Raw genomic sequence first — 12,188 nt, 5'->3', positions numbered from 1 at the left:
GATAATCTGAGTTTTGCTGTTTTGTATAGAAGCATTAAGGCATGACAGTGGATGGGTTGATATGATCTCACCGCACACTTAAGGCGTGACAAGGCACGACACGAAGCCATGCATAGGCAGATGGTGATGTAAAAACAAAACAATGAAGAAAGACAGAAGAAAAGACCAGGGCTACAGGTTGAATGGAAATGCTTGATATCAAATCATTAGATCTTGTGACAGTCCTAAGTGGCATTTCAGACCACTGTTCATGTGTAGCTGCTTGCAGCTAATACGCCTTTTTGTGGATGTGTGGCATGGGATGCTCTCCCTCATTTATCCTACAGGTGTTTGTTTGGGTTAATCTATGGGGATTTGACAGGCTTCTGAACAAGCACTATATTGCGTGCATTCTCATTGTTGATGGCCACAGCCCTGTGGTGCAAGGCATTATCGTGGCGGAGCACTCTATCACTGCCAGGGACGTGATGCTGCACTGTGAGATCATTGTGCTTGGATTTGTAGATCCTCACTGTCACTTGACCTTTAGCTGGAGTCAGTGGACCATCCTTCCCATGTAAAACAGCCCCAGGCCGTCGTTGAACAGCAGCCTCCTTTCACAGTACAGTGTGTACACTAAATGAGATGCATCTGTTCATAAATGTTTTCTACACCGTGGAACCTTTTTGCCTAATGTTTAGACACAGATTGATTTTAAAGAGGAGTCTAAGCATCCAGTAAGATGGTTTGTGATCATTTATGTTATAGAGGTGATATATCTGCATGGCCATTGTGTGTTTGTTACCTTCTGTCATGGAATATGTGCCACTTTCTGTATACCTGAGACGCATGCAGTGTGATTTCTTATTTCACAGTAGAATTTGAAAACAATAAGTTCCCAGTTTTTTTTTTCTTTCAAAATTCATTTTTTTTTCAGTATTTCCAAATCATATTTTGCAAACCTAAATATATATGGTATTTTGACTAATGAAAAAGGAACCATAGTATTGCATTCTTATTAGTAAGTCCAAATACATGAAGGTATCCTGAATGTGTCAGGACCACTTGGGAATTGATCATACTCCGTTTTATAATATAAAAGTACTGTAGCTGTTTCCACAGGCAATACTGAAAAAATATACACATAAAACAGCTTTTATTATGAATGTTATTGAAATTAATACTGAAGTCTCTGGTATTTAATACAGCCACAGATTTAAATCTAAATTCACACTTTAGATTAAATAAGTTTGTTTGTTTTATTTATAAACATAATTGGTTAAATTACTAGAAATGGTGTATTTTGCTTTATGTTTTATTAAAAGGTGATTAATGTTTACTAAATGCTTGTCCTTAATCTGTTATCTTGAATTATGGTATTGTAAGCATAGGGTGCCAATACTTTTGTCTGTAACCATATGTGTATGTGGTATGTGCTTCTGTATAGATGGAGTTGATGCCCTATACATAAAATAATAATAAAAAGCAGGGATATTGCAGAAGTTGTCTGACACCCTGGGATCCTTCAAGAGGCTGCTTGATGAGATTCTGGGATCAATAAGCTACTAACAATCAAATAAGCAAGGTGGGCCAAATGGCCTCCTCTCATTTGTAACCTTTCTTATGTTCTTACATTCTTGTCATTGAAGGGAAATTCTGATTTCCTGCTATGCAAACTATTACCTTTTTACCACCTTCTTATTTTGGAAGACTGTTGGAAGTAGTTTGAGAGACCTTTTCTTTCTGGTGTAATTTCATTTTCAGAATGGTATATTACCTTATATGCTCTAACCTTTCTATTGTAATGGAGAGAAAAACAAGTTTATAGTGCTTTATGAGACACAGTGATTCTCTGGAGAAAGGACAAGCAGATTAGAACTATGCCCCAGATAATGAATAGTAGATCAAGTAGTGCAATTTATGTGTATGTGGTTAGCTCACAGGCTGCTCTAAGGCAAATAACATCAGATTCATCAAGTTCTGCTTTACTGCAAAATCAATGAAAAAAAGCACCTGTTTTAAATAGCTTTCTAATGCAATAGAAACTAAATTCGGTCCTTGTGGAGACCGGCAAAATTAACTCCCCGCATTTTTGCAGTTAATTTGAGTTGGTAATTAAATACCTTGTTTCTGTAGTCAAGTTACTTACAGGAGACAGCACAGAAAAAAAAAAAAAAAGTCTTAGTTACTGTACCTGTATGTAAAGCAGCATGAAATACAATGCAATGTGCATTTTTTAAAGCCAGTCATGGATAGCTATTGCAAAGCATATTACTAAACCATAGCTGGCAAGTAATAGCCACATGGAGTTAAAGACCTACCACGCTTGAAATGTGGCTGAATAAATACAAGTGACACTATGTAACATAAAGAATTGGTTCTCTGAAGCAGGCTTTTATTGCTATCTTGAATTTGTTAAGATTGTCAGTTTAATGAATGTACCAGATCCCCTCTTGTCAGCATCCCTGGGGTCTTACATTTTAGTCAGTATTGGGTTGGATGATACTCCCTATTGTACTACATGTGTCTGACTTTAGATCCAAATAGGTGAGGTGGGTGGGCTATGACATAATACTAGTAAAAGTTTGCTATTGGAAAATTATTTAGAGAGACCCCTCCAAATGTTGTTTTACATCTTTAAAAGAGTTTGGTAAGACCTGTTTTGTCTGTGATCCATTTCAAAAATACTATACTAAGAAGCTTGTGTAAAGATTTACTTGTCTGTGTAAAGATTTACTTGTAGGATTGTATTGAATGACTGAAATTGGGATTCTACTTATGGCAACCTTCTTAGTCGCTCTTCGCTTAAAGTGGCAGAAGGTCCTATTTTATTTTTGTTTATTTCTATAAGGTTCTGCATTCACTGTGTTTTCCCTGTATGTCAGTCTGTGCTCGTAATAGATCTGCGCTGAGAGGTCTCCACAGAGCTGCTCTGACCATCAGGCCTTTTCGCCTTCAGTTGTGTCGTTATTCTTTCTTTGGCACAGCCTTGGTGTTATGGAATGCCCTTCCGGATTCCATTGTGTCATTGTCAAGCCTCTCTGGGTTTAAAACTGCTGTTCAGTGTAATCTGTGCTTGAGGTAAACTTGTATTAGTTGTATTGAAATATAAACATCTTTATCTTTTAATATATTTGTGTATTGTATGTATACGTGTGAAATGTGTGTTTTTATTGAGATTACTTGGATGTATAATAATTGCTGTATTGTTTATTATTGAGTATGGTCTCCTTGTTCTATCAGTGCTGCACTTTTGAGATGCACCTGTGCTGGGCACAAAGTGAATAAACTAAACTAATAAAAGTTTGCTATTGGAAAATTGCACTGTAATTGTGCAGTTTACCAGGATTTCCCCTTGGTTATACTACGCATTTACCATGCCAGTCATGAATAATCATGTTTTTGTCACAATCCTATATGCTATACCTTACTTGTATTTGGTTTGTCATGCCATATTGAGCTTGTATTATGCAGCATATGACAGAACTTTCGAATAAAGAAATCTTGCTGTCTGTATAACAGTAAGACAAAATATTTTGAAGATTGCCCTGCCAAATCATAAAAATTGAATGTTTATCAAGACTGACATCTGAAAATTAATCATAGTATACAAAGAAAAATTAGCCATGCTTCCAATGGTGTTGCTGGTTCTCAAATAGATAAAGCCTGTTGTTTCTAATTTAAAAGAATATTAACTTGTGGCGGTCTGGAGGAGAAATGTGTACATTGTAAGCAAAGTAAGTGGAAGCACTCATGTGGTTTTGTATACTGGGTCAGAGTGGCTGTGAGGGATTTTAAGCAATAATTAAGTCAGATGCAAGGAGGACTTTCCATGCAGTTGGACCTGTGGGAGACAAAGTTTTTAGGATATATATTTATATATAGTTTTAACCCTTTGCGGTCAATTTATTCAGTGCCTGTCAGGTGCATCAGGTCCAGTTTATTTTCACACGTGCTGTTTATTTTACATGCGCTGTTTAAAAGTAATTTTATTCACAGTAAAACAGGTTTAAAAAGCACTGCATATCAACAGGACACTCAGTACTGCATCTCCAGCACTGCCCCACTCCTTGTTCGCTGTATTTATCACATATCTCTTCACAGTAGTCCATACTGGTGAATCATCTCCTGATCACTCGTTTTATCACCAAGCTCCTCAGAAATACTATCCAAGTAATTTATTTTATTACTATAACATCTCAAAAAGCTTGGCAAATGTCTGCAATTTTCTTTGAGCGCTGGATGCGGAAGCTATGTGTATTGCTCAGATCCCCGCCCCCCCTTTTTTTTGTGCCTTCTATTGGTCTCACTCTGCCATTTGAAAGGTTTTCTCTGCTTTTTTTGGAGAAAAAATGACTAGGGACCTGTGGTTGACGTCTTTTTGATGATGTCGGACAGGGTCCGACATTAGACCGGAAAGGAAAAATGGTAATCTCGGACCAGGTCCGACATAGGACTGCAAAGGGTTAAAAAGCTTGCAAGTCTGTGAGGATGCTATACAACCATCACATATGTATAATCATATAATTGTAAGAAGAAGAGGATAATGACTGAGCCAAAGTAGCAGTGCCAGGCAGTAGTAAAGGCTAAAGGAGGATTGCCAAAGCAATCACTGGCATTGTTGTCTTGGAAATTAATTAGGCTTGGGAACCTTGTAGGCAGTTTCATGTGATTTGAATTATGCACATAATTGCAAATGTTCTTAATGTGTTTAAAAACAGATGCATCAGTGATTTCATATTTCTGTACATCTTAGTAACAGTTCTCAGTTTGCTAAAAAATCATTACATTTCTTTTAAAAATTCACAACATTTTCAAAGTTGTCCAAGCCAAAAGCCCACCTCCACAATCACCAGTCTGTGGCAGTCAGAGGCAAAATCCTTTTTGTGATTGCAAGAGAAGGGCTGAGAGGAAGTATTTGTAACTTTAAAACCATACACCAATTAAAAACTAAAACAGCAACAAATTTAACCAAATTTTTCCCCAAAACATTGTTCCCAAATTCATCCCCAAATTTTGTACCTATGAAAATCATGTTCCATTTGTTACCCTTACAAACAATGTAAATGATGGGAAATTGGTGCACAATTGTGACCGGTGGGAACAAGCAGTGTCAGTACCATGGTTAGTGCAAACAAATATAAAATGTGTTTTAAAATATCTCTATGAGGCAAAGAATGAATTCCTTAATAACTAACACGTTGGCAAACAGGAGAGAGAAACATTAACAACGTATCAACATCAAAACAGGAAAATGTCTTTGAACAAACTGTTTTTGAGGAACTATCATACATTTAAAATTAGGTATGAAGTCTCTAAGGGTCAAAGTTGTCAGCTTATGCCCCTTCATGTGACCTCTCGTATACAGTCATCACATTGTCATTGTATAAGTGCACCAGGTTCTTTATATTTATGTTCTCAAATTTTTTGTCTAAACTCAAAATGTAGGGTTTCAGTTCAAGCATATGATTTCAACAAAATATTCTCAATTTACAGTCATTATTTGTAATGGCAGGTTATACTTCTTACAAGCCGTAAAAGATAAATAAGTCACATGTGCCAGAATATTGCTAGCAGCTGGTCTCTTTGATTTCTTGAAGACACAGCCCTTATTCTTGACTTTCTTTGGTTGTTTCTGAGTAGCCTACAGAGCCCCCCCCCCAACCTAGACTAAGAAAAATAAACAGAGTTGAAATGCTGCGTTCATACACAACCAAACAATTTACAGATACTCGCAGATTTGTATTTTCAGTGCATGACATACTGCATTTTTAAAGGAAATAAAGGAAGTGCCTAACCAAATGTGTTTTACATCCATTTCCAAGATTTCACAGACTTTTGTTCAAATTCATGATCTTCACAATTTCTGTGACCTCCGTGACAAAATCGTATCCTTAGTTATTGCTCTTATAGTATTCTAGTGTTCTAATGTGTGCTTGCTATGTAGTATACAAGAGGAGTGAATTGTACAAAGTAGTAATGGCTGCACAGTCATGCCTGTTATGCACACAGTATGTGTGATGCCCAAGATGCCATCTCTGCCCCTGTAAAAATGCAGCATTTAGCTTTTTTTTATTATTACTTTTATCTTGACAAGACACAAAAAAACCTCTTTGGCATGAGCTTAGGACTCTTTGTGGTCCACAGTGGTGTTCTGAGGACCTTGTTGCCAGTTGTGTTGAATGTTGTTTTCACAGCAGCATTGCCAAGTGCCAACTTCAACACATTTTAAACATTGGAGAAGGATCTTGACAAGCATGGACATATTTATTTTTTCTTTTAAATACATATGCATGATGCTTCAAACCTGATTAAGGCTGGAACAGTAAAATAATAAACTGTATATATGAGCTGTGATCCTTCTCTAATTGCATAATGCAAACTTTGGTATAAATGTTTTCCTGGAAATAGCAGGTCCCCTACCATCTGTCTGGCAGGCTCTGATTATACTGACACTGTTGAAACACAGCCAAGACTACAGTTAAAGTGCTACTGTGCTTCGTGAAAACTTTTTAAAAGTTTGTCTTCATTAGGAATGACAGGAAGAATAACACAATTTAACTATAAACTATGAAGTCTGTTTCAATAAAAGCTAACTTATACAATATTAATGGCTTAAATAAATACATGAAGGTCATATAAGTCCTTGTACTGAAAAGTATGTGCCTTGCATCAGATATCATTTTTAATTTTAAGCTTATTTGTTTGGAGTTGAGATTTTTGCACCCAAAATTAACAGCATCTTCTTTTTTATTTATTTATTTATTTTTTAATCACTTTTGCATACTAACATCCAGACACATTAATTGTTACCTATATATATATATATATTGTTGTACAAGATAATGTCTCTTGTTTTGAACTGTGGGCTTTACTGTACATTATGCTCATTCATTTTTACATACCCTTTGATTTTCTTGTTAAATGTTCAAAACATGTACTGTACTAGACCTATTTCTGGACTCATTTGCAGGCTGTCTGTAAAATCATGTATCTTGTTCAACAGGAATCTGTTGAACAAGATACATGTTCAACAGGAATCTGTTGAACAAGATACAGGAGGCTGTGTGGTCCAGTGGTTAAAGAAACGGCTTTGTAACCAGGAGGTCCCTGGTTCAAATCCCACCTCAGCCACTGACTCATTGTGTGACCCTGAGCAAGTCACTTAACCTCCTTGTGCTCCGTCTTTCGGGTGAGAGGTAGTTGTAAGTGACTCTGCAGCTGATGCATAGTTCACACACCCTAGTCTCTGTAAGTCGCCTTGGATAAAGGTGTCTGCTAAATAAACAAATAATAATAAATAATAATAATAATTAAAATATGTGTTAATTACATAAAATATGACTCTTCTTCCCTTAGCTTTGATGATGAAGATAATTTAGCAATCATACCATGGAACGAGCAGAGGCACCGAGACAGGGACTGGTGTGAAGAACCAGCGTGCAGGTATATTTATTTTAGAAGTTCATGAAGAACCAGAATGCAGGTATATTTTTTATATTAAATCAATTAATTCAGAGATTATTTTACCTGCCGGATCTTTTACTTTTCATTGTCAACAGACAATGCTTTGACGCTGATTAATTTCAAAATCTGTTTATGGCCTCTTCTCAACAGTTCTTTTTAGATAGAACCTTGAGCTCAAGTCTGTCAATTTCAGCCTCTCTTGTTTCCTGCCATCACCGGTGTTAATGAAGGGGCTACAGGCTGCTCAGCTAAGTCAGATTCAGGCAGATTGGTAGCTGCCATTTCTTGACTAAACTCGTTCTGAAGGAAATCTGAGTCCAAATCAAAGCAACAATAGAAACTTGTCATTATTTCAGACATTTTGAAGTTGTTGTAAAATATGTATAGGTGGCAATAAAATTCTTGATATGTTTTCTTTTGGTATACAACTGTAAGTCGCCCTGGATAAGGGTGTCTGCTAAGAAATAAATAATAATAAACATAATAATAATAATAATATTGAACTACCATCCTGAATTTCATCAGGACACCTCTGTACTGGAATGTGCAAAGACACATTTGAATCTAGTCCCAATAACCATGCTAGTCCACTCATGTTATCCCACTGAAGTGGAATAACAAAAAAAAAGTACCCCACCCTAGATGTACCCATGCTTGTGATATAAAATGTAGTATTTTAAATGTATACTGCATTCCATTGTTCTGCATTACAGTGTTACCTTGTCCAAATACTGCATTATAAAGTAATTTCTTATTAATTTGGACTGATAACAAGCAGTCCTTTAACAAGACTATACGTGGACTCTTCTGTTTCTTTATTTTGTACTTAATCGTATCCTGATGTAACTATCACTATTTAATCATATCCTGATGTAACTTTCACTATTATCTGCTGTATTATTGAATTGTGGTTTGTCACACTTGAGAATTATTGTATTTCTTGTTCTTATTGTATGATTTATATTGTAACACTTGAATGTATTTGTATTTGCTTGCGATTGTAAGTCGCCCCGGATAAGGGCGTCTGCTAAGAAATAAATAATAATAATAATAATAATTTAATATATATTCATCACTTCTTTTTTTTTTTTTTTTTTAAGAATAATTCTGGAGCCCAATCCTCAAGATGAGGCAGAGTTTCTTTATGAGGAACAGCCTGAACTGCTCAAGTTCCGGACGACTGAACCATCTATACAGCTACTCACTGACTGGTATCTAAGGCAGGCTGAAGAGATTGACAGCTTTTCTAGACAGGTAAGGAGAGAAGAACAACCAGTTCATTCTCTTCTTTGTTCAGCTTTACAAAAACAAATAAACAAACTGGTGATGACTTTAAAATGTGTTTAAAATGTTTGTCTCTATCTATCTATCTATCTATCTATCTATCTATCTATCTATCTATCTATCTATCTCTATCTATCTATCTATCTATCTACTCGTGCTGTCTGTCTGTCTGTTGCGGTGCCTGTCGGGAGTGCTTGCAGTGTGTTTGAGCTCAGAGTGAGTGAGGGGGTTTCTCTCCCCTGTTTTTTTTTCTTTTCTTTTTTCACATTTCATCCTTTATTTATGTTATAGGTTTAAAAATAAAAAAGGGGTAATAGTTGGGTCTTTTTAACGGCCGTGATGGCCAAAGTCGGGGGAATCCCGAGGGGATCAGTTCCCAATTTTGAACATATGACACGGAGAAATGGCATAAAAATTGTAGTGGATGTGTCTGTCCCGGTTGAGAAATGTGTGGTAGAACTTGGAAAAGTAATTGGGTGTGAGAATATCAAGTCGGCGTCACGGATGAACAAGGTTGTAGTTGTATTTCTGAGCAATGAAATAATAGTTTCCGAAATGGTTCAGCAAGGGTTGGTTATTGACAGAGTGTTAGTGTCTGTTCTGCCACTTGCGGCTCCTGCTAGGAAAATAACAATTTCCAATATTCCGCCTTTTCTGAAAAATGAACTTATAGTGAGAGAGCTAAGTCGTCATGGTCAAATAATGTCAGGCATTACAATGATTCCTCTGGGTTGTAAATCCCCTGAGTTAAAGCACGTAGTTTCTTTCAGGAGAGGTATATATGATGCTGAATGACCCGACTGGAGAGCTGAATGTAGCTTTTAGGTTTCGGGTGGAGGGTAGCGAATATGTAGTGTTTGCTTCTTCTGATACAATGAAGTGTTTTAAATGTGGCCGTAAAGGGCATATTGCGAAGAACTGTAAGAGGACTGAAGGAGAAACTGAAAGCGAGGGGGAAGAAGTCATTGAGGTGAGAGAGCGTAGCTGAGCCAGGGAGCCAGGTTGATGGACCTTCGGATCGCAGCGCTGTAGATAGTACTAGAACGGAGAGAGAGACTGAAAAAGTCAACCCTGGTTTGGTTGAGTCTGGTGTGGTAGATAGGGAAAGTGAGTTGCAGGATTCGTCTAAAACACCTGTGGTGGGGGTGGTAGTTGACGGACAGGGTGGTGAGGGGAGAGAACAGATTGAGGAAAGCTTTGCACAGAATAAAGGTGCAGTTTTAGTGTTAGAGAAGGAGAGGGAAGTGGGTGAGTTTAAACTCCCCAAAGGGAAAAGAAAGGCTAAGAATAGGCACAGTTTTGCAGCAAAACGCAGCCTTGTTTCTGAGGATGGAGTCAATCAGGCTGATGATTCAGTGAGTGAGTTATCTGAGAGAGTGGATTGCACTCAAACGCATTGCGCAACAGGCAGTGGTGGCAATTTTAGTGAATACGGGGGCAGTGATACTGACTCATCGGTTAGTTCTGATCTCTCGGCTAGTCAGCAAGCGAGGGGGGGTATAGTGCTGAAAGCATTCAGGGATTTTTAAGCTCCATTAAATGGAGATTGAAGTTATTGAGCACTTCCCTGATTTAAAATTGTTTTTAAATTCGGCACAGCAAATTAGACATAATGCAGCTGTATTGGGAATGGAGCAAAGGGAAAGAGATCAGTTAAAAAAATATAATAAGTAAAGTTTGTGCCTCTCTAAAAAAGTAATGATGGATAGGTCTACACAAGTATTATTTCTTTTTTATGTGTACATTTTTATTAGTGTGTGTAAATTCCAGTGTATTTCTCCTTTAAAACCTATAATGCAGACTCTTAATATAGGAACTTTAAATATTAATGGGGGTAGAGATTGTGCAAAGAGAGCAGCTCTGTTTGAATAGTTAACCCAAAAGAAAGTTAATGTTCCATGCTCCAGGAGACCCATACAGATGATAATAATAAATCTGAGTGGATTCGGGATTGGGAAGGGGAGGTTATTTTTAGTCATGGAGCGAATTTTAGTGCTGGAGTTGCCATATTATTTGCGAAGGGGTTTAAGTATGACTCTATCAATGTAAGTGAGGTTATTAAAGGGCACTTGTTAAAAGTGCAAGTATCGGTAGAAGGGAGAAAGTTAGTATTTGTTAATATTTATGCACCAAATGATGGGAGAGAGAGGGTGCTGTTTTTTCAGAATCTCAATGGAGTTATTGCCCAGAGTCAGACTGAAGAAGTGGTTTTAATAGCTGGTGATTTTAACTGTACAGTTGACGACAAGCTAGACAGAAATGGCCCAGAGCCTCACCCCGGTCAGTTAAGGAGCTGGTCACTGTTTTAGCAGCGCAGGATATGGAGGATGTGTGGAGAGTAATGAATCCTGATGTGAAACAGTATACCTGGGCTAAGGGGAGTGATGGGAATATATGTTTAGCTCGATTAGATATGTTTTATGTTTTTAAGCATCAATTAAATTGTTATTCTAAATGTACTATTCACCCCACAAGTTTATCTGATCATAGTTTGGTCAGTTTGAATATGATTATCCCTATTGCACGTGTTTATTCGTCTTAATGGCATTTTAATACTAAACTTTTAAAAGACGATTATTTTTTAAAATGTTTCAAATTCTTTTGGGAACGGTGGAGGAGGCAGAAAAAGGCATTTTTATCAATAAGGCAATGGTGGGACATGAGTAAAATTCAGACCCGACTGTTTTGTCAGCAGTACACTATGAATGCTACAAAGAGCACTAGTGAGGTGATGAGAGAGCTGGAGGAGGAGATTACTGAACTCCATAATGCAGTGGCGATCACATACAGTGACAGGCTTTATGAAGACCTGAAGCTCAAAAAGAGGAGTTTGGCTGAGTTGTTGGACTCACAGGTAAGGGAGCATTGGTACGGTCAAGGTTTTTAAAGCTTTCTCAGATGGATGCTCCAATTCAATATTTTTTTGCATTGGAAAAGAAAGTGGTTCAGAGTAAAGCAATACACTGTCTTAGAACAGTGAATTGTCAGTTGCTTGTGTCTTATTAAGAACTGGAGGCCCATAAGTATTCTTTGCACTGACTATAAAATCTTGTCGAAGGCATTGGCAAATAGACTAAGCGGAGTAATGAGCACTATTGTGCATTCAGACCAAACGCACTGTGTACCAGGCCGAACAATATTTGATAATATATTTTTGGTGCGGGATTTAATAGTTGCCTCCAAGCTCTTTGGTTTTAAAGCTGGTTTGCTCTCTCTGGATCAAGAGAAGGCTTTTGACCGGGTAGACCAGCGGTATCTTTTTGATGTTATTAGGTCATTTGGCTTTGGTCCCAATTTTTTGGGAAAAATTAAGTTTTACTTTTAATTTCCAGAGGAGTAGTGAAGGTCGGTGATTTAATTAATTTTGATAACCGAGCCTGGAAAACTGCAGAATCACTAGCAAGTGAGCTGGGTGTGAGATCAGTGCGTGTGATGGAGGGGTTTTTAGTGCAGCTGAA

At 37.3% G+C, this 12,188-nt stretch overlaps 1 protein-coding gene across 1 annotated transcript in view; it reads left to right on the top strand.

Moving 5' to 3' along the window:
* The window catches only part of nbas (NBAS subunit of NRZ tethering complex), a 220,453-nt gene that overhangs the window by 60,148 nt on the left and 148,117 nt on the right, over positions 1-12,188 (top strand). Inside the window, exons 22-23 of the mRNA XM_034004808.3 lie at positions 7,339-7,425; positions 8,547-8,700. Of these exons, the coding sequence (XP_033860699.3) occupies positions 7,339-7,425; positions 8,547-8,700 (241 nt within the window). The remainder of the gene's footprint in view (positions 1-7,338; positions 7,426-8,546; positions 8,701-12,188) is intronic.

Source organism: Acipenser ruthenus, chromosome 5 (assembly GCF_902713425.1).
Source record: "Acipenser ruthenus chromosome 5, fAciRut3.2 maternal haplotype, whole genome shotgun sequence".
NCBI lineage: Eukaryota > Metazoa > Chordata > Actinopteri > Acipenseriformes > Acipenseridae > Acipenser > Acipenser ruthenus.
The sequence above is the reverse complement of the archived record's forward strand: the minus strand, read 5'-3'. Positions and strand labels throughout refer to the sequence as shown.